We start from the raw sequence: 26,245 nt of genomic DNA, 5'->3' as shown, positions 1-26,245 counted from the left end.
ACCGACACCGATAGGGACATTACCATTGATGCTTGAGCTGAGTAAGGTAACTGGAGGGGTGGAGCGCTCGACAATCCGATGGGGCATGCCTACTTTTCCGCCTATGGGAACCCCAAACATGAGCAAGTAGGCGTGCATGTACGTCATCCATCGCTCAATCTACTACTGCCATCTGGAATTTCACATGTCATATCCACCAAAATCAGGGTTTTGAACATGGAAAACAGTTGACTAGTGCTCTTGGGATAGAACCATTGAAGAGAATATTTCAACATACCTACCTACAACAGAGATCCATACCTACTGTAAATCACTTTCATAGAGTAAGTGAGATCAATGACCAAAGTGAAGTGGGAAACGAAGCACAATCACATGTAACCTAATAAACATCAGAAAATTTATCAGCAACTTCTGAATTGTTCTTACCTCCTCAATACCCCCTTTAGTAAATGGGTCTCGTTGGCATAAATAGAGGCCCCAGCCAAACTGACTCCGTCCCATCTTTAGGCATAAAAATGCGGTAGGACAGGAACCATGACAGACCCAGAATTAAAAATAACCCATTAAGACCAGACCAATCCAGAGAGAGATGGGATCTGTTGCAATAAGTAGCTGAAAGAGACCACATTGGTGCGCCAGTTTGTTTCTCACTCACGTGGTTTTCTTCCACGCCGTACTCGTGAGGTCTCCATCTCTTGAGTTTATGGTCCATCAACCAATCTACAAGGGCATTTCAAAAATCCTCGTCATGTTTCAGTGTGTACCCCTGTAAATAACCACAAAAAGAAGAAAAAAAAAAAAAGGAAAGGTCCTCGCCCTTCACTTGACTACATTCAAACCATTAAATAACCACAAACATGGCAGGAGAAACTTCTTACCTCATTGCGCTGTCCCACCGTTTTCAGTTTCGACAATACTGGTGCAGGCACATCATCTCATTCAATGTATAGAAGCCCAGAGTGGCTCATAAATCAGAAGTTTGAGTTGTCACTAGTTGATGTCTGGGCAGGAAGCACATGGGGAAGGGGTGTAACTGTGGATGGTAAAACGTAGGTGAGTAGTTTTGCCTTCAATTATAGGCCATTGCACTATCACTACAAGTTTTACATCACTCTGGTGCTTATGCCAGGCTGCCGGAATTCATAATGGCAAAACACATCCATCTCCCTCTCATAATTCTAAGCTGTCTACCGAGTTGGATGCCATTTCCAATCCAGATCTCTGGGGCCATACAAAAACAAACCCTAGTTGTATCATGTATCCGAGTTCAGAATTCCTTTTATTTGTGTATGTTACAATCTCGTGGACAATTCCCTTCCTATTAAGAATTGAAAACCATGAGCTGCTCCTCGTGATTACTACAATGACCACCTTGAATTATTGCATATAAAAAAAATGTAATCACAATGCACATAGGCCCTTCATTCAGAAATTCAGTAAAAGACCTTCAAGAAGCAAGCTCATTCCACATTAATTCAGCTGAGGAAAGGCAGAGGATACAACAGGCCTTATACTGGGTTCACCAGACTCATTTTCTTGAGAAGACATTAAAATTGGGATTGCAGTGGTAAAGGTATCTCCAGAATTCTTGCAATTAACAGTGTCATATAATACCATACACGACCACCTCATTGTTATTAATTAAAACAGCTAACAATTTTCTATGCATTACCCGACAACCACTGAAATGGGCCATTAAAACTCATAGCCATGACCATCATTATGGCTATCTGAGGTAGTTTTCAAACCCACCTGCGGTGTTCACTTTTATGAGGGCTGTACAATTTTATGAGTGCAATAGGCCACATGCAGGGAATACTAGCAGGTTGAGATATTAAAGAACTTACAGCAGAAAATAAATGACAAAGTAGCAGCTGGTGTACAAATAAAATGTGTTGACTTAAGTGGTGGCAGGTCATGGATATAAAACATGCATGGATAGTAATTTAGGAAGGATGACAAGAAACAGCAACAGCATCATGCATTTGTTCGGGTGTCTGTAAATTGCTTCAATACAAGAGGAAACTCAAGATTGGACATTCAAAATTTTTCCCTTTACTGTTGAAGTTAACTGACTGGTGCATGATAGCTTTGATAAGAATTGACAACACCACCAATATGATAGCCAAAAATATTACTCTACCACAAGCAAACACAACCATAGACTCAATAATAGTTTTAGAAAACCTAACTAGTATGATCCACGTTCTTCAATACTAGAACAAATCCTAATGATCAAATCCACTTATATATATGGCTAAAACTTGGTAAGCGAACGATGCATAATAAAGGAAGCATTAAATCATTGCAAAAAGGTAGAACCCAAGCCTCTCCACCAGTTCTCTCTACTCAAATGCATCATCATCATCATCTGGAAGAGGCTGACTAGCTGCTGCAGCAAGCTCAGCCTCGTGCCTGTAACAAACAAAAAACATAATGAGGCAGGGGACCAGAACTGGACAGGTATATTGATATCAAATGAATTGATTTAAAATATAGTCTAAAGCAAACCAGACATCAATAAGAAGTTATCATTATTAAAAAGAAAAATATTGAGGGGCAACAGTAGAAGAAGCACTACAAGGACAAGATTCTTACTGTTGCTGTGCAGCCAAGTCAATGTGTACTTCTGGAGGAGCAAGAGCAGGGGACTCCACAAAGTGGAGATTGGGATCCCTAAAATCACCAAAGCAATTATCAATGTTAAACATCCTCTGTAGCATATATAAACCAGAAATTGAATAATTTCTATATTATTTAATCACCCTGCAAGCTTCCTAGCAAGATACAAGAAAGGTTTCTCAAAATTGTAGTTGCTCTTCGCTGATATCTCATAGTACTGAAGATTCTTTTTCCTGTGGAATGTAACCTGCTTTGCCTTAACCTGCCTGTTCTTCACATCAACCTTGTTTCCACAAAGAACAATGGGTATATTTTCACACACCCTGCAATTTGCATGATGGAAAAGTCACAAACAGAGCTCAAATAACAGAAGGAGATCAATAGCATAAGCAGAGACGATAGAGAGAGAGAGGAAAAGTTCAGAAATTAATTAAACACACCGACAGAGATCCCGATGCCATGTTGGAACATTCTTGTAGGTCAACCGAGCAGTAACATCAAACATGATAATTGCACATTGCCCATGAATGCTGCATAAAAAACCAGAATGTTTTAATACAAGATACAATAATCTCAAAAGACTACATAAGAATGCACCAATAACGTGAACTTCTTGACTAGCCTATGTATCGACTTCATCAAATCATAACAAAACATAATGAACAAAGCATCTGTCTCCCCTTATGCTTTTAAGGTCATCCAAACACAAATTTTGATAGGGAATTCTGGAAAACCTTGCATTTTTTTTTCTTGTTTCCAACCATAACATTCTCAGTATGTTGACCATTGTGGGGATAAAACGGTTTCATTAATCATTGAATATTACTTTTTGGTTATGCTGTTCACAATCATGAAGTAAAAGCAGAGCCCTCCACAACTCATAAACTACGAAAGGTCTAAACAAAGGATGCCAAGGCCCATTACAGAATATCATTCACCTTCAATATAAGGTCAAGGTATCAGGATTTTTAGAATCAACCCAGAACAAGTAGCTTGAAAGAAAAATCATATACCTGTGGTATTGCCAAACAGGGCAAAATGGTAATTGAAAGCCCTAGGAGACAATATTTCAAGGCAAGCTTGAACAAAGTAACATTAGAAGAAAAGCAGGCTCAAACATTATAGTTGAGCTTAGTATCAAGCTCTTGTTCAACAAATGCAACCAGACAAGCTTAAACAGTCAAATAATTAAATTATCTCAGTTTGGCTCAGTTCATATGCACTCCTATATGTAAAACAGTTGGTAGCAGCAATCAGAACATTATTTTAGCTGCTAGGCTGTGGGACAACCAACTTTTCAAAAAGAGCTTCCACCAGGGCAGAGAACATAATGCAACTGAAAAAAGGACAAAACTAGGAGGGTGAACAAATGAGATGCTGACTCTCCATAAATTTTACATAAGAATCTCTTTCATTTTTATTGAACACAAGCAAAGTCTAATTGTGATTATCCACATCCAAAGATATGGTTTAGGATAAACCCATCACAACACAAAAACAAATGAAAAATATTATTAAAGTAAAAACAATATATTATGCATTCCCCAAAAGAATAAGCATGAAGGCAAAAGAAATGCCCAACTAACTGCAAGCTATATATATGGGAAGCAAAAAAAGTGAATTTTAAATAAGTCATTTGGCCAATAAACCAAAGACAACAGCAAAATATCTCAAAGAAACATTTTTTTTTTATTTTATAACCAAGGAACCTTCCATGGCCAAACCCTTAGGATTCTCTATGGAGACCCAAACCTCGGGGGGTGCTGACCGCCCTACAACAACTATCATCGGGTAAATTCAGGATATCATCAGTGATAGGATTTGAATCCTGGATCATGTTCCACTTACTAAGATTGCACTTCCCAATGTTCACCCTGACCAACTGGTCTACCATGGGTTAATCTCAAAGAAACATGAAGGGGCTTAAACAACATAATTATTTATTCAGCACAAGTAAACCCACATAACTTTCAGAACACAACGGGTTAATCTTTGCAGAGTGTCATTAAGCAGCTCCCATCTTATCAAAGTACTTTAAAAATAAATAAATAAATAAGTTATATGATAGAATTCAAAGAATATAAAACTTGGGAAGGAGATTAAGCATGTAAACAGACCCACTAAAATGCTTGAACATGCAGACATTTATCAGAAGTGTCTGAAATCTTAAACAAATTTGAGGTAACTAAAATAGAAAAATTCCCATAGGACTTTCAGTAAACGATTTACTTACTAGTAACCATCTCTAAGTCCACCAAATTTCTCTTGCCCAGCAGTATCCCAACAGTAAAACCGAATTTTCCCACAATTCGTGAAGAAGTCCAATGGGTGAACTTCGACCCCAATGGTTGCTATTCTCAAACAAAATACACAAAACTCTGTTAGCATTCGACATGTAACAGTAAATACAAAGAAAACCCACTGTCTTATGGAAATGCTTACGCTCATATTTCTTCTCAAATTCACCAGTGAGATGCCTCTTCACAAAGGTTGTTTTTCCTGCACCATTTCTAAAATTTCAGCACAACCCAGATCACCATGCTTGATTCCAAAAACAATAGAGCCTATGGTTGTGTTTGGTCATAAGTTGTGACAAATTAGTACTTCCCAGTTTCATTATTTGGTTTCTCTATACACTATGACTGTGTTAGGATCTCAGAAAGTACTCGGGACAAAGAAAAGGAAATAAGAAAAAGAATTTCAAATTCTTTTATTTGGTTTATCGTGTATAATAGGAGAGAAAGTGAAATATAACAAAAATTAATTAAAGCTCATACACATTTGAACTTTTCAAACTATGTATAATAAGAGGAGAAAGCTATTTAAATTACCGAGATCAAATTTTATTTATTTATTTATTTATTTTCCTTCATTTTATTTTTTTTTCTCTTTCATTTCCTTTTCCCTTTCCCACATCTTTTCTCTCACACTTTCTCTGATCCAAAGAGAGTCTACAGCATCAGGTATAAAAATTAAGTTCCATAGACCAAAAATTCCAAACAATTTAACAGTAAAAACAAAATATTTAAATTCTATGCAATTGGAATTGCAAATTAAACACAATTTTGAGTTTGCAATATGAATATTTTCTTGATCCCCCATTTTTATGCATGGCTACTTTATCATGAAACTGGCAAATAAATATCATCTCCATTCAGTTAGCTTCAGGGGAATATCATACATCTATATTCTTTTAATACAAATCAAAATATCTAAACCAGTGGTCTAATTACCAAACCTAAATTTAAAACATTCAAGAAGACTTTATTGTCTAACAAAAGAAAGTACAGATATTTAACAATCTGGATCACTGCATGCTTAATCACCCATAAAGATTTCACATCAAAAGAATCAAACCCTAACTTATTTTTCTAATCAGCAAGAATCCGACAGACATTTGAATCAAAACGAAGTAACCACTACAGCACTTGAAAACCCAGCTCCACGTAATACACACAAGCCACTAAACGCATCCAAAAGAACACCATCCGAATTATAAAAAAATAAAAAAATATTAAAAAAAAAACACACACACACACAAAGCAAAGGGGGAAAAGAATTAAAAAGAAAAAGGGAAAAAATTACCAGTTCCTCCATCGCCGACGATGACGAGTTTAAAGCTCGGGTAATCAACAGTTTGCTGATTCGGCAACGCCTAACAAGAAAACACAGAAACGGAAAACATAAAATAAAATAAAGAAAACAAAACCATGATCTTCGAACCCTAACCCTAGAAAGAATTGGAAAAAAAAAAAAAAAAACATGAAATCAAGAAGATCTGGGAGTGAATAGAGCATCAAAGAGAGAAAATGAGATATAAAAAAAAATGTGAGAGAGGAATCAGAGAAATGTTACCATATATCTGTCGTAACAGTCTTCAGTTGAGCAGCGCAGAGACGGAGGGCCGGAGAGAGAGAGCGCGCGAGAGAGAGAGGAAGAGGCGAGGGCTAAGGTGTTTATAGGGTGGGGGACCATACTATTGTTTCCACGTAGCTTAATGTTGACGCTGCTCTGTTTTCTTTCCATTTTAAAATTTACGCTTTTCCCCACTTTGATGACGTAACAGTTATTTTAAAATATCGTTTCTAAATTTTAATATAAACTTTTAAATATTAAAAACATGAAAAATACTTTCAAAAATTACTTTATAAGAACCTGACAGTGATTTCAAAAAACATTTTTAATATTTTTAATATGTAAAAAATTTTATTATTCAAGTGTTAAAAATATTAGAAACGTTTTTTAAAATCACTCTCAAATATATTTTTAGATGGTGTTGTTTTTTTGACTTTTTATTCAAAATAATTTATTTTTAAATTTTAGGTTATTTATTTTTCTATTTTTTCATTACTTATTATAAACCTTTTACTAAATAAAAAAATTAAAATATGTAATTTTTTCTAAATAAAAAAAATAAAAAATTAATTTTTCTTTACTTTTTAATACTTAATAGAAATAAAATACTGCAAAAATAAACAACATAATATTTAATACTATTAAGTATTAAGGTTCTATTTAGAATTAAGTAAAAAAAATAAACATCATCTAACTTACTCCTACTATTACTTTTTTAGTTTATTGAATATACATGGTAAAATCTAAATCACGATGATTTAAACAAATAGAATCGAGTGGGAAATAGATATAATTTAAATTAAATTAAATTATCAACCTTATAAATAGACATTTTAAATTAAAAGAAATAGATATGATTTAGTGCTAAGTAGTCTACTTTCATCATTGTAGGGTAAATTTAATTGACTTAATTGATCAAATCACACTCAAATATTCTATGAGTGAGAAGATCATGTATCATATTTTATGCATGACTTGGATTTGAGTGTGTTCTCATAATAGCATATAGTCTTAGAGAGAATAATTTTTGTTTAGAAATTATTTTCATATTTGTAACGTACGAATATATTAGTGGGGAAGTGTAGTAGGCCACGGTGCCTAGTGCTATTTTTTTAGATGGGCCACTTGGTTCATACATAAGTGGGATATTAAGATGGACAATTCACGAGATTTATGACACTGTCTTCTTGCACGAGAGGAAGACAAAGGGAGAAAAGGAAAAACACAAAAGCATTGAAAATTGGCCCAGTGGGTTTAAATAAGTTGAATTGGGAGTTAAGAGGTCATTTCGTATTCACACGGTCACAGCTCATCTTCAACTGTTGACCTCTTCTTCATTCCATGAACTCAAAATTGTACAGTGATTGGCAACTACAAATGGGACAAGCTTAGTGGGCACGTCATCAGACTTTATGAAATTGAGTGATTACTTTCATAACAAAAAGTCCACAATGGAGATTTTTTTTAAAATCTTAATTTTAAAAAAAATTAAAATAATAATTTTATTTTGATGAAAATTTCATTCGAGCTAAATCAAGACTAAATTAGTGGTTAAAGATTATTTCAACTCGTACTACCATTTAATTCTTAAGCAGAATATGACTCTGATACCATTTACACCTAAGACACATACAATATTTCATACACACAAAATATTAATTATTTATAGGGACTCCAAGCATAAAAACAAAAATATTTTATATCTAACTCTGTCTAATTTATTGTAGAAAATTAAATATAAAAATACAAATATTTGAATTTAAAAAAAACTTTTGTATTCAAAAGTTATACCTTGATTACAAAGTTGAACTTGAGTACAAAGTTATTGACAACATAAAGATGAATAAAAGGGAAAAGATTTTTGAAAGGAGAGAATACAAAAACTAAGAAGATAATTTTTTTTAGAACACTCATTGCTGGCTCTTGTGCTCTTGTGATGAAGGTTGCACCTCTATTTATAGGAGAAGTGAGCAGATGTGAGTCTTGATGAAATTCGTGGATTGAATCTAAAAATAATTGTAGAAGACAGCTGGCTACTTTTTTTCCCATATTCATATGAAAGCATTCAATCTTTGTAGCTACTGAAGATAAAAAAAAAAAACCACGTATTTCCTTTTGAAATCAAAGTTGCCAAATGAAATACAACTTTTACTATTTTAACACTATTTGGACACTATTGAACACTATTCTTAATATTTGAATTTTTTTATTTTTATTTATTTATTTTTTCTTGGAGCGCCTTTAAGGCATTCTTCTTTATTTATTTTACATATATTTTTTTTACAAAGAGACAAATGTACAAATATATAATTGTACAAAAGATTCTTGAAATCTTTTATTTAGATTATCCACTATACATGATGAACCGGAGGGTTTACATATAAATCATCTGATAAGGCTATGTCTTCAGTGTTTTCATTATCTTGATTATCACCAAACTATTTGAGAGTTTTAGTAAGTCCTTGATGATATTAATCTATAGCAGCTGCTAATGAAACTTGACATTTGCTTTTTAGAGTTAAGAATTCTGCTTGAGTCATTCCTTGAGAAAAGTTTGTTGAATCTTTTGAATTTGATGATCCTGACTTTGAAATTATTTGCAAAATCTTTTGTTGACACACGAACTTGTGCAGAAAAATTTACGAGGAGTCCAAAGTTGCATTTTTAAAATCTTTTCAAAATGAATCTGCAAAACTTTTTGATGAAAACCTATAATTTCAAAAATTAAGATTTTCATTTTTCAAATAAAAAGAATTTAAATCTTCCTCAATAATAAGTCAAAATGCTCAAGCTACATGATAAGTTAAGTAAAACAATAACACATAATGCAATTTCTTGTTGACTGTAACATTTTTTGAGTTACTATTCAAAATGGATGAGTTTCAATTGGCATGCTATTATGGCAACACCAATTTTGAATGTCCAAAGATCCCTTGTGTAGAGAAATCTCATTATAAAGGCATGACTATACATCTATATCTTTGTACATTTGTCTTATTTTATTTATCCAGTAAAAAAAATACATAAAAGACGCACATAAAAAAAAAACAAAAAGAAAATCTAAATAGTGGTGAATAGTTAAATACTACTTTAACAATAGATTTTGTCTACCAATGTGTTATTTTAAAAGAAAATTTTCCTATTTATGAAATTAAAGAATAAAAAAAAATGGAAAATGTGTTATATCCTTTGGAACAAAAAATACATAATTCTCTTATTTCATCTTTCAAATGGAAGATTTTACTCTTTTAATGGAATTATGATTATGATAAAACTATAAAATTCTATCCAACTTTTTTTTTTTTATCTAAATAGTTTTTCTATTTATTTAAAATTATAGATAAAAATACATTGATTTGAAAATTCAAATAATTATTTGAATTCAAAATTTAAGTTTCTTTTAATTTAAAGCATACTTATTTTTTAATTATAATATATGTCATAAAATTAAGGCCTACTTTTTTTTTTAAATATTTATAAATATCTCCACTTTCATATTTAACTTCTTTGATAGGTTATGGAAGAAAATTATGATTAAAATATATTTTCTTTTTATTTTAGTTTAATAAAAGTTAGAAATTATTGTTTTAGTTTTCAAAATTTTCAACAAATAATAAAATATGTTGGTTATTAAATAATAAAGAATAAATTATATTAAGTATAATTATATTCATTATGATTAATTAATTTAATAAAAACCATGATTACTCCTTATATAATATCTATTTTTTTTGTTGAAAATATTAATATTAGAATATAAGCATGGTGTAAACCCCCATTTAGGCATGGGTCACTTTTTCTCTATTTGTTTTTGCAGATCATATTTTTTAGCCAGGTGTCACTATCCCAGTGGGCCACGTGTCACATCCTTAATGGCCATAAGGAATCAACCTCGCTTTTTGAAGCTGTAGTAGGACTTTGACACGTGGAAGAACTTTCTGAAGAGGAGTCCCGCAGGCCGTTAGGCAACTGCAAAAGGATTAGACAGAAAAGGGGGCTGCAGAAGAAAAGGTGGCCACAATAGGGATCGAGAAAAAGGCAAAAGCCGAGATACAGAAGAGAGGGGAGAAAAGAAAAAAGGAGGAGGAAGGAGGAAAGCGTTTTATTTGGTAGGGAGAGGTAGGAGAAGAATCAGTCAGGTTTGATTATCTCTTACAACATCTTATCTTATTTTTGAGGATCACCTTAAGTTTTCTTACAAATATTCAGATGATTGCTTTGATTACCTAAGGAGGCAAACCTGTTTCTGACTTTTGTTTATTTGATCTTTGCTTTCTCCCGTATGAGCTACATGTTGAATATATTCTGTGTTTGAGTGTTAAGTTCATTGAGATCCTCCCACCAGTCTTTTTCGAAAGCTCTTTTGGTTTTCGTGATGCAGAGCTTGGTTTTAGTGGTATTATCTCCCCTTTATACATTGCTCTGTCCTTTTTTTTTTTTTTTTTGTTCTTTTCCTTTTCTTCGCCTTTCCCCTCTGTTCTTGGCATTTTCTAGAGAGGAGATTCGTTAGCTTGAGGGTGAAGCAAAGTAGCAAACTGCCTGGGTATATTTCGTAAAGTGAGCAGGGAAAGAGCTTGTCAGGTCGATCCAGTTTAACTTGTCCAAGCAAAGGCTTCATGTTCTCATGATGAATAACACAGTTACCGCATGTAGCCTTCTTCATTGTTCGCGTCAGCCATACCCATTTCCTCACTCAAGCTTGCAGGAATCAAGCATCATCCACCACACCCATTTTCCTCTCATTCATTCCTCATCCCACTTCCTCACTTACATGGAATCTCACGGGTGCGTGCTATCCTTCACTCTTTAGCATACCCATTAAAACCATTCACCCAGGCCTCCATATCCGTACAACCCACCAAACTCGTTTCTCTCTCTAAACTTTCACCTATTTGTGGGGTCCTCCCTAAAAAAATGCCGCGTGGCTTTCTCTCCCCTGCGCACGCGGACGGCCCCCTTGCGACGCGTGACATAGCCCATTCCATCCGGATGTCTCGCATCCGGAATTCTTCTTCGCTGTCATTCCATTCGGATGCCTCACATCCGGAATTCTTCGCCGTCATTCCATCCGGACATCTTACATCTGAAATTCTTCTCCGCCGCCATTCCACCCGGATATCTCACATCCGGAATCCTATTCGCCGACGTTCTACCTTCTCCGGATGTCTCACATCCGGAGCTCTATCCAACTGACGTTCCACCTTCTCCGGATGTCTCACATCCGGAATTCTATCCAACCGACGTTCCACCTTCTTCGGATGTCTCACATCCGAAATCCTATTCGTCGACGTTCAACCTTCTTCTTCATCTTTAGAGCTTTTTCTGTAGGTTTCAAAATCACATTTTTAATAAAGCTTTGCTGCCACTTTTATTTCCGACAAGCAATTTTTCATACTTCCTTTGTTTTTAAAATGTTTCGAAATAAGCAAGGAATCAATTTTTGTGATTCAGAACAATGGAGTTATCGGAATTGATTTAGGCAAGATAAAACGGGCTTTGATGGGGGCCCTACATATGAGATTCCATGATTGATTGACTGATTGATTGATTTATTTGCCATGCATGATTGGTTTATTCTATTCCTTGATATGCGTTTGATTATACCTGTTCCTTGTTCACTAACCATGTTTCATGATGGCGCGTTGCCGTTTGCTGGTCAGGTACGCACCCACTTCCACTTTGGTTATTCTCTATGTATATTTTGATTCTCATATGTGCATGATAATTTCAGGTATTCTTTATTTTCCTTATTAGATGCCATGATTGTTTCATTTTATTAGTAGAGACCCGTTTTAGAGACTTAGAGGGGTGCTACGGTCTTTACCGTACCTTCCCGATAAGTAACCTGACCCCCGAACTCGATCCGGTTTTCCGCAAACCACATTTTCCAAAACTAAGGAGTCACACTTAGGGTTTTTCTTTCTTATTTTATTTACCTTTTAAAAATAAAATAAAAATAAATGGCGACTCCAAGTCATTTTTTTTAACCGATTAAATCATTTTTCGAAATCAAAATCGAGCTTGCCATTTGAGTGGGAAATGCATTGAGCCAAAATGCGGGGTCCACTCATGGGCATATCATAATTCTTCTAATTTCAATATTCTAACCAATCATTATATATTTAAGTTCATATTTAAATTTACTAATTATAAAAAAAAAACTAATTAATAAGAACAAATATAGAAATAAATAATAAATATATTGATTTATTATAAAATTTATTTTCAATTTTAATATAAATTGTACATCATTAAATTATATAATTTTTTTTCCAATTCTGATATAAATTATATATTATTAAATTACAATTTAACATATATATATCCATATATATTTAAACAATAAATAAAATTTAATCTCATTAATATAATCATTTAATAAATAAAATGTTTTAAAATAAAATATATTCAAACATGATGGAAAATATTTCTTTTATAATTTTTATCACATAATTAAAATTAAAAAAATATTCAATTAGGTAACGGTTCACGTCTTTTGCACGGGACGAAGCCTAGTTATTGTATAAAGAAATAAAAATAAAAACTGCTTATTTCCTTTTTCAGCATACAATTTTTTTATTTTTAATTCAGGGTGTTTGGAAACAAACACATCCTCCAACAATTTCGAGAACAAGATATGATTAATTGCGTACAGAAAAACCCTGAGCCCGTAACAAACACACCGGTGAAGAAAGGCGGCCAGGACTCGGAGTAGAGAAAGTTGTGGGAGATCGCAGCGCCGCAGAAGAAGCGTCAGCATTACCTTCAATCAGCTATGGATTCCTCTTCCCATCCCTCACAGACGTAGGTTCCCTACACAATTCACATTCTCTATCAACATCTTCTCTCTCTGATCTCTGTTGTTGAAATATTTCTTTGTGCTTTCTTTTTTTGGTTTTGTCTAAGGGGTGACGTTGCTTGGAAACACAAGAGAGGACCCCCTTTCGCGTTATTTGTTCCTCTTATTTATGCCCCTATTCTTCCCATCAGTAAGTTTTTTATTATCATTTTCCTATGTTCTTGTTTTATTTGCCATTTTTTCTCTTTAATTTGGCGATTTTCTATTTCCGTGTCGTCTGATTTTTTATTTTTTATTTTTCAGTTCGAATCACGCTGCGGAAGAATCCGGTTCTGAGGGACCGCTTGTTCTATGGTGTGTTGGCCGGCGCATTCGGTCATGGTTTGTATTTGATGTATCCTTTGCTGTTTAATTTATTAGTTTTGGTTGATTCTTCTTTGTCACCTCAAATTTGCAGTATGCATTTGAATCGATTTAATTTTGCATTTAATTTGGTTTCTTTCTTTAGACTGTTAGATATCTCCTTCTTGTTAGGCACTATGGCATGGCAAAATGATATGGTTTAAATTTCATTCTTTTGGGGTCAAGGGATAGATTCTTTTCACAATACTCATTCTTTTATGTTTTAATGAATATAGGCTAAATGAATCTACTTGATACTGAATATGTTGTATGGTAGGGGTTCCACATAGTTGTGAAGATATATTTGAGTAATGTAAATTGCCTTTTAGATTGCAGTGTCTGGTTGATCACCCAGGCTAAAAAATTGCCTCTTGTTTTGGTGGATGATGAAACATAAATCTCAAAAACCTAATATAAAAAATCTACACATAATACAAACTCCAATAACCCTGTAAGCTCTGGATTCTACCCCAGTTTTGTTTGTCTTTGCTTCTGCCATGTTAGTTTGTTAGCAATGGGTAGCAGTTGGCAAGTGTTCTCATATGGGTTCTGGATGCTGGTTAAATCTTTGATGTACATGCTGATCTACTAAAAAAATCACATAGACCAAAAGGTTAAAGTGTAATAATTGCCAGTAACCTGGTAGGATCTAATTTCAATCTAATCCTTGTTATATTTCTCTCCTCCTAAAGTTGCTTGGCTAGCCATGAAAAGTTTCTGTCACATGTTCTTGGATTAGGTTTTGAATGCTGGTAAACTCTTTAATTTTCATGGAGCATTATTTATCTTCGAAAAGGTCTTCGAAGGAGTGGTTTCTGTGGGTTGATTTCTTGTCCCTTTCTCATGTTTAGAAAATCCTGCAATCCTGAGGGAAGTAGTTGATGTTCAGGGTCTCTGATTTCTTGCCAATGTTTTACATAAACAATGGAGAGTATTTCCAGAAAAGGTGGGATGCTCTGGTTGTAGTTGATGCAGTACTTATTCCTACTCAAAATTAAGGCGACCTCATCCATAAGATTGTACTCTGCTTTGACAACTATACACAATCTAGTTTTAGTAGGCTGTTAGATGTTTTTTGAGAGTTCAATTACGGATTTACAATGTCATTCTATTGTTGTTCAATCAGTAGGGAACAGAAAGAAAAGACAACCCGCTTTGCAAAGGCAAAATTGTCTGATTATGATTCTAGGATATGTAAAGAGTCATTATTTTATCTAAAGAGAATATTATGTACTGGTTGTTTGGTTTGAACATGGGAATTCAAATTGAATAGTGACACATGTTGTGCATATTGATATATGTCCGCTCTAATATCAATCTTGCAAAATACTTAAGAACCAATCTTTATAGATTGTCTTTCAATTCATGATGTATTTGAGAAACATGTGGTGATCAACTCATTTGCTTTTGATTTCTATAACATTTGAGGCCAACAGTTGTTTAGGTGGAAATGGCCCTTGATGCCTGGCTTGAGTGGCAAAGAGTTGAGTTGGAGATGTTAGAGGTTCTAGGTTCACAGATCTCAACATGGTGAAACAAAGAAAGGGGAAAAAATGTTAACCCATAGAGAAATGGAGTGGAAACTAACAATGGCAGCTTTCTTTTCTTTTTCCAAATCTTGATTTTATGATAGTGATTTTAGTAAGTATTTATAATATTTTTAATGCTTGAGAATTTTTATTTTTCAATTATTAAAAAGACTAAAAACACTTTCTAGAATCGCTGTCAAACACACTATTGATGTGCTCAAACAATGAGGAAGGCCAAAGGAGAGGATTTTAGACTCACGAGGGTAATCTGGCAATGTAAGGAATAATAAAATAAGAAAATAAATGTATTCATGGAAAGCTACAAGTAGCAACAATCATGGGAAAGATGAGGAAAAGTCATCCAAGATGGTTCAGTCATATGTAAAGAGGACCAAAGTATGCACCATTTTTGTGCAATCTGATTCAAGATGAAGACGCTACTAGTGTTACCTCTCAAAAAAAAAAAGGCTGAGAGGAAAGTGAAGGTCTGGATAGAGGTAAATGTCAAATCTATTCATTAGAGAACCCCTAGTAGTAGGGAGTCCTGGGCTTTGTTATTTGGGTAAATGTGGAACAAGAATTGCAGACAGAATATTAGTAGAGAACAAGTCTCAGTGTTTGATTTTTTGGATAGTCTGAGCTGCTGGTAGATTGGGTTTTGGGGCTGTTTTTTTTTGTAGATTCCTGTTGGTATTCTTTGGTTGTTTTTTTTTTTTTTTTTTTTTTTTTTTTTTTTTTTCTGGCATATACTACCTATGTGGCTCTATAATTGTGGTGGGCCCCTTTTTCTTGGGGCTCTTTAATAGAATGTTCTGTTTGCATATTAAAACTAAAAAAGTAAAAAAATCTCTAGAGCAAACGTTGACCACAAAAGCTTTCTTTGCATAATACAGTAGTTCTTACATTTAACATCACTAATTCCAAATGATGTTTGTTTATCACCGTCTATGTTAAAGAAAAGCGCTCATTTTGAACATATTATGTAGCATTTCAAATATTCTGTCTCTATTATTAACAAGCACCCATATTTTCATAGCTGTTCAAGTTTCTTGCCTTTCCTTAATGACTTGCTCAGAACGGATTTATATGATACCGAGAAAAAGTGAAATGTGCAGATCATGGATTGGGAAAGTCTATTTGAATACTCTGTAACACAGCAGGACTAGTTCTTGTTCTTATCTTTTTTTTTTTTTTTTGATAAGCAATTTTGGAATTGTATTCTCATCATGCCTTCTAAGGTGGAATGATGGCATATTTGTATGAGATGACATGGTGAATAAAACGAGGAAGCTGCTGTTTGCTAAGTTGCAAATCCATTGTTACAGGTAAGTTCATGCATGACTGAAATACTGCTTGGGAAGATAGTGACTGGCTATGTAATTTTTTTTTTTCTTAAAGTGTGAGTTGGGTTAGGATAGGGGTTTTCAAGACAGGTAGTGCTTACTGATTAGGTAATGGCCCCGGGGTGTAGGTCTCTTTCTCTGATTGTTAAGAATGTTGTAGTGCACAACCTGGAAGGCTTTGTTCCGAGGACCAATTGAGCTTCTTTGCATACATGGCTTGTATGGTCTTTGGTCACACTCATAATCCTCAGAACCTTGGCATGTCTTTAGTTTTTATCAGGTTCAAGAACTCTCTGAGACAAGCTTCGATTGCCATCTCTTGTAGGGGTTTATTCACTTCATGGTTGGCTCTTAAACAATGACATATTAGAATCTTAGACAAACATATTCTCCTACCATATACGTTGCTTATGCAGCTTTTCAACAAGTTGCCATTATTTCGGAGGCTTCTGTTGGCAGCCAGCCACAGATTCTGGTAATGTAATGTTTTGCCATCATAGCAAGTGGAAGCATGAGAGGGCGCAACTGGAATTTGTTTGACAGATGACAGCAGCCTCTTTGTCCTCCTTGTCCTCTTTCCAGCATTTGAAAACTGTGGGGGTACATAGGCTGCCTTTTTATTATTGTGGGCCCTTGACTTAAAACATATGTTATTACCTTTGATTAATCAACCCCTGAAGCGGGGTTCTCAAGCAATGGACACGAGCCTAAAATACTTGAGCTCGTTGAGTTGCATCAAATGTAACAGCTGAGGCTTCCATGGGCTTTGGAGGTGAGTGCTCTTAATTTTGTGGTGTGAACTTTTCATCATAGACGGTTCACGTATCTAGCACTTAATTCTGAGGTTTCAATTGTGAAGAGATAACAGTGTGAAAAGATAACAAGTTATCTATGAAATTAGTTACACATTGTTTACCTGTTAGTAACACATTCTGGTTATGAAATTAGTTACACATTGTTAGAAGTAGTTAGATACAGAGAAGGTTATTTAAGCTATAAACTCTGTTTTCTCATTAATATGAAATACCCATTTTATCAATTCTAATATGATATCCGAGCCATTCTAAATGGCTGGAGAGAATTCATTTTCTTCTTCATTGGAGAGTTCTTCCATGGCGAAATTTGTTCTAGTTGTATTCGCACACTCGTTGTCAATCAAATTAGATGATAACAACTTTCTTTTCTGGAAACAGCAAGTTAGAGTTGCAATATGAGGTCACAAATTGCAAAAATTTATTTTGGAAAATGAAAATCCAGTAGCGGTTGGAGATCATGTTCAAGGGAAGATTAATCTAGAGTATCTTGACTGGGAATAGCAAGATCAACTGCTCTTTTCATGGCTACTCTCTTCAATGACGGAAGCAATGCTCACGTGAATGGTTTGGGTGTGAAACTTCATGTTAGATCTGGAAAACTCTTGAGGTGTTCTTTGCCTCACAAACCAAAGCTGAGATATCTCAATTCTAGACTAGACTCCAGAACACAAAGAAGGATGATCTATCAGTAAATGATTATCTGTTAAAGATTAAATCCCTAATTGATCAGCTAGCTTCTATTGGATATGTTGTTACAACCAAAGATCATACAGATGCAATCTTTGATGGATTGTCTTTTGAGCACGATATATTTGTTGTTTCAATGAATTCAAGAAATGATTCGCATATAGTCATAGAGATTGAATCATTGTTGTTAGCACAAGAAAGCAGGATTGAAAAACATTCTAAGGAGCTTGATTCAACAAATCAAGTGAATATGGAAAAGATATCTAACAATCAAAAGTCCCATAAAAGGTTTAATGGAGGACAAAATGGTTTTCAATGCAATTTTACTGGACAAGGTAATTACAGATCTCAAAATTTCAATCCTACTTACAGTAAACAAAATCAAGGAAATGGAAGAAGTGTTAGGCAACAATGGAAGCCACAATGCTAGCTGTGCAGTAAAATTAGGCATGTAGCATAAAAATGCTACCACAAGTTTGATCCAACCTTCATTCCAATTCAATTTCAACATAATGCTACTCCACAAATGTCTGCCCAAATGGCTGCTATGGTGGCTACTCCTAATGTTGTGACAGATAATAGTTGGTATCCCGACTCTAGTGCAACCAACCACTGCACAGCGAATCCCAATAATCTCATTATTCGAGACACATATATAGGAAATGACCAAATTCATATGGGAGATAGTATTGGTCTTGCAATTCAACACATTGGTCAGTCAACTTTTCCTTCTCAATTTTCATCTAAACTTCTAGTTCTAAAATAACTTCTTCACATCCCATCCACTTCAAAAAATCTTTTGAGTGTCTCTAAATTTGCTCATGATAATGACGTGTTCTTTAAGTTCCATTCTAATCAATGTTTTGTTAAAAACCAGGTCACAAGAACTATCCTAGGGTAAAGTAGCCAATGGACTGTAGGTTTTTGATAGCTCAAGCATTCAACTCAAGTCCCAGTCACTCTAGTCCTCGTCAGCTTATCATGTTCCATGCTTTCCTATAAATCCAAAATGTATGTCCGTACAAGTTGTAACAACAACCTCTAATGCTTTAACTGATCCTATTTTCAACTTTGGCACAATAGGTTAGGCCATCCTAATGCTAAAGTGATTCAAAAAGTCTTGTCTCTTTATAATATTCCCACCATCAATAAAAACTTTCCTGATTTTTGTAATGCTTGTTGTCTAGGAAAGCATCATAATTTTTTTTTCTTGATTCTATTACTGAGTACACTAAACCTCTAGAACTCATATATTCAAACTTGTGGGGACCTTTCCCTGTTTTGTCTTCTAATGGATATAAATACTATGTTCACTTTGTTGATTTATTCTCTTGTTTCACTTGGGTTTACCTACTTAAAAATAAATTTGATGCCCTACAAACATTTATTAACTTCAAAACTTAGGTAGAGTTATAATTAGGCTATTCTATCAAGAAAATCCAAACTGATTGGGGTGGTGAGTACCAAGCTTTTACAAATTATCTTGAGTCTAATGGCATAATTCACCGAGTTGCTTGTCCTAGAACCCATGAACAAAATGGTCCTGCTGAACGCAAACATAGGCATATCATTGAAACAACCTTGACACTCTTAGATCATGTCTCTTTATCTCTACGATATTGGGATGAAGTTGTTAGAACATCAATTTTTCTTATCAACAGGTTGCCTTCATTAGTACTTTCTAGTCAAATTCCTCTCCAAGTTCTATTCAAACAACAACCAAATTATTCCATGTTGAAAGTGTTTGGCTGCTCCTATTTTCCAAACCTTAGACCCTACAACAATCCTAAGTTCCAATTTCGGTCTATGGAATGCACTTTCTTGGGCTATAGTATCAAACATAAAGGTTTCAAGTGTTTAAATCCTCAAGGTCATATGTACATATCCAGAGATGTTCAATTCAATGAGAAATCATTTCCTTTTGCCAAAACCAAGTCCATTACTTCTTCCTCTATTCCATGAGAACTAGATCTAAGGCTGGAATATTCAAACCTAAAGTCTTTATGGCTTCTAAATAACCAGCTTCCATTCAAGAAGCTTTACAACAAGATCATTGGAAAGTTGCTATGGTTGAGGAGTATTCAACACTTGTTAAGAACAAGACTTGGTCACTAGTACCTTTACCACCTAATAGGAGAATAATTGGTTATAAATGGGTGTTTAAAGTAAAAGAAAATCCAGATGGCGGTATACTGAAGCATAAGGCACGATTGGTAGCAAAGGGGTTTTTCCAACTTGCAGGTTTTGATTTTATTGAGACTTTTAGTCCTGCAGTCTACTATAATAAGAATTGTTTTAACAATTGCTTTATCAAAGGGTTGGTATGTAAGATAGTTGGATGTGAATAATGCCTTTTTAAATGGAGATTTATAGGAGGAAGTATATATGGAACAACTAGTTGACTTTGAAAATTCAAATTCTCCACACTTGGTGTGTCAGTTGCATAAAACATTATATGGTTCAAAGCAAGCTCCAAGAGCCTAGTTTGAAAAACTAAGGGATGTTTTAGTTTCTTTGGGGTTTATGTCCTCCAAATCTGATTATTCTCTATTCATTAGACATTCTGCTAATTGTACCATGTTTGTTCTAGTGTATGTTGATGACATACTTGTGACTAGAAGTTCTAAAGTTGAGATTCAAGCCTTGGTACAACAACTCAATACTAGATTTGCATTAAAAGACCTTGGTGAAGATGACCACTTCTTAGGAATTCAAGGTAAACATATTGCAGATGGTTTACATTTATCACAAACTAAGTATGTAACAAATCTTTTATGTAAGACAAAGATGTAGTAGGCTAAAAAAATGCCCACACCTATGTTTAGAGGAGAAAAATTGTCCAATATTGGAAGTGATCCAATAGGCAATCCACAACTCTATTGAAGCGTAGTTGGAGCCCTACAATATGTGACAATTACACGACCAGAACTTGCTTACTCAGTCAACAAGGTTTGCCAGTTTATGCAAAATCCTTTGGAGTCTCATTGGAAGGTAGTAAAAAAGATTCTTAGGTATTTAAGAGGAACACTTGATCATAGTTTACATCTTAAGAGATCAATGAACTTAGATATTTTATAGGGTTTTGTGATGCAGACTGGGCTTCAAACCCGAATGATAGGAGATCAACTATTGACTTCTGTTTATATCTTGGTTCAAATCTAATATCTTGGAATTCAAAGAAGCAAAACATAATCTCAAGGAGTAACACCGAAGCTGAATATAGGAATCTAGCTACTTTGGCAGCAGAAGTTACTTGGATACAGTTCTTGCTAACAGAATTACAAATTCCTCAAGGTCATGTTCCAGTACTATGGTGTGATAATTTGAGTACTGTACTCATGTCAACAAATCCTATTCTACATGCTCGCACAAAACACATTGCGCTGGACTTATATTTTGTGTGTGAGAAAGTTATGAAGAAGGAGCGAGCTGAATATTAGACATATTTCATCACAAGATCAGATTGCGGACATTCTAACCAAAGCTTTATCTAATACTCAATTTTTGTTGTTAAAGAACAAACTAAGAGTTGAACAATTATCCACTCTTAGTTTGAGAGGGCCTGTGAAGAGATAAGTTCTGTTAGTTACACAGGGGTTATTGTTATCTGGTTCTGTTAGTTACACATTGTTAGAAGTAGTTAGATACGGAGAGGGTTATTTAAGTTGTAAACTCTGTTTTCTCATTAATATGAAATACCCATTTTATCAATTCTAATATCCATACCCTTCCTCAAAAGGGAATAATATAGGAATATCTCCACTCGTATTCAGTGGGAGGATCTCACGATGGTTTTTCCCATCATTCAGTCCCTGGATGATGTCCTAGACAAACTACAGCATCCCACATTTTCAGGCCGGCAACAAATCTATTCTGGGAAAATTCTACGGTAGAAATACGGTCATTATATGTTAATCTAAACCAGCCTCAAGCAAGAGGAGATTTTAAAGTCGCATTCATGCGTACTAAGTGATATTGCAGCAAATCGCCCATATTTCCTGGTTTGTTTTTTCCTTTTTCGTTTCCTCCAAAGAAAACATTGCAAAGGGAAGACTTCAGAAGAAGTTCCTTGTCTGCTGTGTAAAAAGAATTTCTCCAATAAAGGCAGGTAAATACAAAAGGAAGGATATTTGGAAAAACCAAAAACCTAGACCAATATTTCAAAAGCATATTCCCTTCAGATGCCACTCAATGTCGTTTGGGAATTTAAATTGAGTAGGATTCCATTGAGATCCAAATATACCTCAATAATATTGGGGCATGCGTGCGGTGGGTTTTGATTTATTGCATTAGCCTCAATGGATCATACTCCAAGCCCAACATCCTCACCGTCAAAATGGTAGACTTGGCATTGACTAACCTCAAGATTTGAGGTTTCAGTGTATCTCGCCCGTCCATACGGGAGATGCAAAATCACAACGATCACTAAATGAGGCAGGCTGTCAAAAGAAGCATCTCATCAGACACATCAGATTCAATAATGGCAAGTATAATAATTATTCCAATTGCTTTTAATAGTATTTATTTACATTATTATAATATTAATTACATTCTTAATCATTCCTAACTCCACTAAAACATACACCACCGTCTTCAAGATCGAGAACACGTTGACCTACAATTATTCTTTACTCGCCGGCAACCGAACTCATAGATCGGAGCGTTTCTTGAAATCAGAAGCGAGGCGGGAGGCAATTGCGGAGTGGTACATCGCATCGTGAAATGACGAAGTACTGGTGGTCACCAGCCGGAGCTGTTTGGCCTTCTCCTCCGTGAAGCAGCCAGGAGCGTACCGGGATCTGGAGGTTTTCGTTTCAAGATCCTGCTCGGATCTGCTCTGCGCGACAGGATTCGGCGTCTTGGTTTCGGGGTCAATGTAGTCGGGATCGGGGGACCAGCCGAAGAGAGGAGTCCACCAGTTGGAGGAGGTGGATCGGCGATGAGAATCGCAGGAGGCGGCACAGGCCCGGATTCCGATGGGCCGGAAGGAGATGAGATCGGTGGCCATCGACATGGTTTGTCACGAGCGACGAGATAAAAATAGAAGCAGAGAGGGGAAAGTGGAGTTTGGCATGATTAACGGCTTGGGTTTACTATTTTTATGGGGGTATGGAAGGGGAAGCGGATAAGATTCTACACGTGTCGGTCACACGGACGCACTGTGGGCCATCTAGTTGCTTTTTCGGACTTTTTACGGGGTTCTCCGGTCATCACAAGTGGAATGACAATGCACTCCCCTTTTTTATGTTCTGTTTACGGGTCAAAAATGGAAAATGCCCTGATTGGTACATTCTAGAGACTGCAGAAGCCCAAAATTCGTTGCTTCTTCTCAAAGCCTCAAAATCCTAGAAATGTCATTTCATATGAATGTCCCCTCTTTTAAATAATTTGGTATCTATCTTATTTAGAAGGCAAATTTTAATAGAAATGATGGATAAGCCAAACTCAGGAAGCACCTTTCCATTTTTGGGGTACCCTTGTCCAAGGACTAATGCCCTATTCACATGGCTAACAGGCCCGGGGGCCCTAGCTTGTGAATTTATCCTTTCTTATCCATCTTTATTTTCCTTGTTTTTTCGGTATTTGAGTAAATCACTTTTTCTTCATCTTCCATCCTTTTCCTTTTTGGTCAACAAAAAACAAAAAGGAAAAAAATTTGGTTTTGAATCTTTTGATTGGTTGTAGGTAGCGATGACAATGAGTAATGGAACGAGTTTCAATTTTAACTAAATGCGTTTGAAACAGGTTAAAATTTTTTTTTAAAACTCGGATCGGATTCAAGTATTACCTTGTTCCACCTTGTCCTGCCTCGATTATATATAAATTTAATTATTTATAAAATATATTTATTTTAATGTAATTAAAAAATTTTAAAAGTAATTTCTCATACCCATCCCATCCCGTTTAATTTTTTAAATGAGATTGGAATGAAAATTATTTTGAATAAATAGTTGGGATGAGAGCGACTTGTCCTAAACCCGTCGAGGAAAATGATGTGATTCTTTAAAAAATAATTTAAATAATACAAATGCATTGACATTTTTTTTCATCTTCAACTAAATATTGTCTTTTTTTATTTTTTTTCAAATTTCTACTTCTCATCAATTTTATTTTTCAAATTTCTATATTAGCCATTTTATAAAACAAATAATTTTGATTAAAAAATTTATATTTTTCAGAAAAAAAATTTAAATTGTATGAAATATATCGTAAAATAATACTAACATATTTATTAATATAATAATAATAATAATTTCTATATTTAATGCAATATGATTTTTACATTATTTAAAAAATATTGTAATATATATTTATCTTACTTAAACAAATATTAAATATTAAAATACAATATATTTTTCGTTTTATTTTTATTTTTTTTACATCATTGAATATAATATTAAGAATATCATATCATTTAAAAATGATATATATATATATATATATATATATATATATATAACCTATTTGAAGATATTTGCATGGCAATTAGGAAGATTGAAAGTTCATAGGAGTTTCCGGTTGACGGTGGGGGCTGCACGTTTTTATAAAGTCTCTAGAGAGTCGCATAACGACACGTGTCATTATCATCCTGGGTATGGACAACTCATGCCGTAGGTGAGTTTGAACAGGAAACCTGTTTGAATATGGAAAAAAGTAAAAACGTGCTCCTGGGTTTCCGTTTGACACTGACAACATTATTGGGCCGCCAGCCTCGTTTCCACTGAACTGTTGGGCTGGATCTTGGGATGGGCCTAGTTACCAAGATACGTGCCTGGTTTGTGTTGTTTTATTTATTTATTTATTTTTAATAATTTATTTTTTTAAACTAAGGTGAGACATTTCTCTAAATTAGTATAAGGAAGAAAAATCTTGCAATTTAAAACTTCACGTGTAACCTAGCAATAATAATAAAATGTATGTACAATTTTCAAAAATTTCCATGTGCACAAGGCCTGGGCAATTTTTATTTTATATTAAATAAAAATACTTAAACATTAGTAATATTTCAATAAAACCTATCAGTTAGCTCCGTTTGAAACCTCTCTTTCCTTTAGGATAGCCACATTGTAGTTGATAGAGGAAAAGGGTAAATTTGGTAGACAAGAAACTGAAGAAGATATTTACAAGAAAGACGTGGAGAATGTGAGAGTTGAAGACAGTTTGGCGTCGAGAAATTCTAGAGAATCACATAACGACACTGAATCACTATCGTCCATCATTATGGGAATGACAACTCTGTTTGAATTTTCAACTCATTCTCTTCATGGGCCTTCCACTCACCGTCCTTTAAATCATCTTGGGAATGGACATTCTCTTCCATTAGACCACCTCCTTTTCACAACCCTTTTCCATGTGTGGCTCATGTGCGATGGAGACAGCCCAAGGCTGGAGCCCAAACAACCCCAAAAACATTGGCCCAAATATTGGATTACCTTGTTCTTTGTTTTACAGCCGGGACCTTTAATCCTTTTCATTCTTAATCCAGTTTAGACCGGGCCTACTGCAGTTTGGTTGGCCCAATACTTTGCCTTCAAATTTATAAACCAGCTATAGTGCAAGTTCAGCCCTTAAAGCCTCCTATCCTTATCCTTGCAAAGAAAAAAAGGGAAAAAGGGGTTCCAGGTACCCACTTTTCAATGTAGAATATGATTAAAAAAAAAAAAGAGTATAGGCTTACGTGACCTTTGATCCTTCTATTTCAATGTAGAAAATGATAAAGAAAACTTAGGCTTACGTGACCTTTGATCCATCCGTAAGAGAATGATTTAGCCCAATTTATTTAAACTGGGTTTTGTCTTTTACCCGAAAATCCTCCATTTATGTATGGACAAAGTGAAAGTTCAAGTTTTAGGGATAAGTTTAGAATATGATACAGCATCTCAATTTTTTCATTTTTAATGCAAATCCGATGGAGCAAGATAGCAAATCATACAAATCCATCTTCCTTGTCAATTTCCATGAGGAAAATTTTCTACAGAGTACTTTTTGACCACTGCAGTCGTGTGTATTGTAATTGGGTTTACAATTGAGTGGATTTTAACTGACCCAATTTATGCCCAATGTCCGGGTTCCACAGACAAGATTTGAATAAGATAGAATTGACTTTGGGTTAGAATTTTCGTGGATTGAAGATGTGGCAATTACTATAAATTCCAACCCACAATTTTAACCCTCTAATTAACACATTCAACA

At 34.7% G+C, this 26,245-nt stretch overlaps 3 protein-coding genes across 3 annotated transcripts; 1 reads left to right on the top strand and 2 right to left on the bottom strand.

Moving 5' to 3' along the window:
• Positions 1–1,956: 1,956 nt before the first annotated feature.
• Positions 1,957–6,664, bottom strand: LOC100250818 (GTP-binding nuclear protein Ran-3). The gene is made up of 8 exons (XM_002284982.5): positions 6,478–6,664; positions 6,208–6,277; positions 5,065–5,121; positions 4,856–4,973; positions 3,063–3,152; positions 2,766–2,945; positions 2,599–2,676; positions 1,957–2,415 (listed from the first exon to the last, which is right to left on the bottom strand). Exons 1-8 carry the CDS (start codon positions 6,646–6,648, stop codon positions 2,346–2,348), a joined length of 834 nt encoding a protein of 277 aa, XP_002285018.3. The 5' UTR covers positions 6,649–6,664; the 3' UTR covers positions 1,957–2,345.
• A 6,325-nt stretch (positions 6,665–12,989) lies between these two features.
• On the top strand, positions 12,990–16,511 carry LOC100854061 (uncharacterized). The gene is made up of 4 exons (XM_003633090.4): positions 12,990–13,281; positions 13,384–13,466; positions 13,580–13,670; positions 16,283–16,511. The coding sequence occupies exons 1-4, from the start codon at positions 13,253–13,255 to the stop codon at positions 16,311–16,313; spliced, it is 234 nt and encodes a 77-aa protein (XP_003633138.1). The 5' UTR covers positions 12,990–13,252; the 3' UTR covers positions 16,314–16,511.
• Positions 16,512–22,525: 6,014 nt separating this feature from the next.
• LOC100854031 (uncharacterized) lies at positions 22,526–23,652 on the bottom strand. Its single transcript, XM_003633089.4, has one exon. The coding sequence runs from the start codon at positions 23,064–23,066 to the stop codon at positions 22,701–22,703; it is 366 nt and encodes a 121-aa protein (XP_003633137.1). The 5' UTR covers positions 23,067–23,652; the 3' UTR covers positions 22,526–22,700.
• Between the last annotated feature and the right edge of the window lie 2,593 nt (positions 23,653–26,245).

This window comes from Vitis vinifera, chromosome 11, assembly GCF_030704535.1.
Source record: "Vitis vinifera cultivar Pinot Noir 40024 chromosome 11, ASM3070453v1".
Classification (NCBI taxonomy): domain Eukaryota; kingdom Viridiplantae; phylum Streptophyta; class Magnoliopsida; order Vitales; family Vitaceae; genus Vitis; species Vitis vinifera.
Note: the sequence above shows the minus strand (reverse complement) of the source record. Positions and strands in the feature narration are given on the sequence as shown.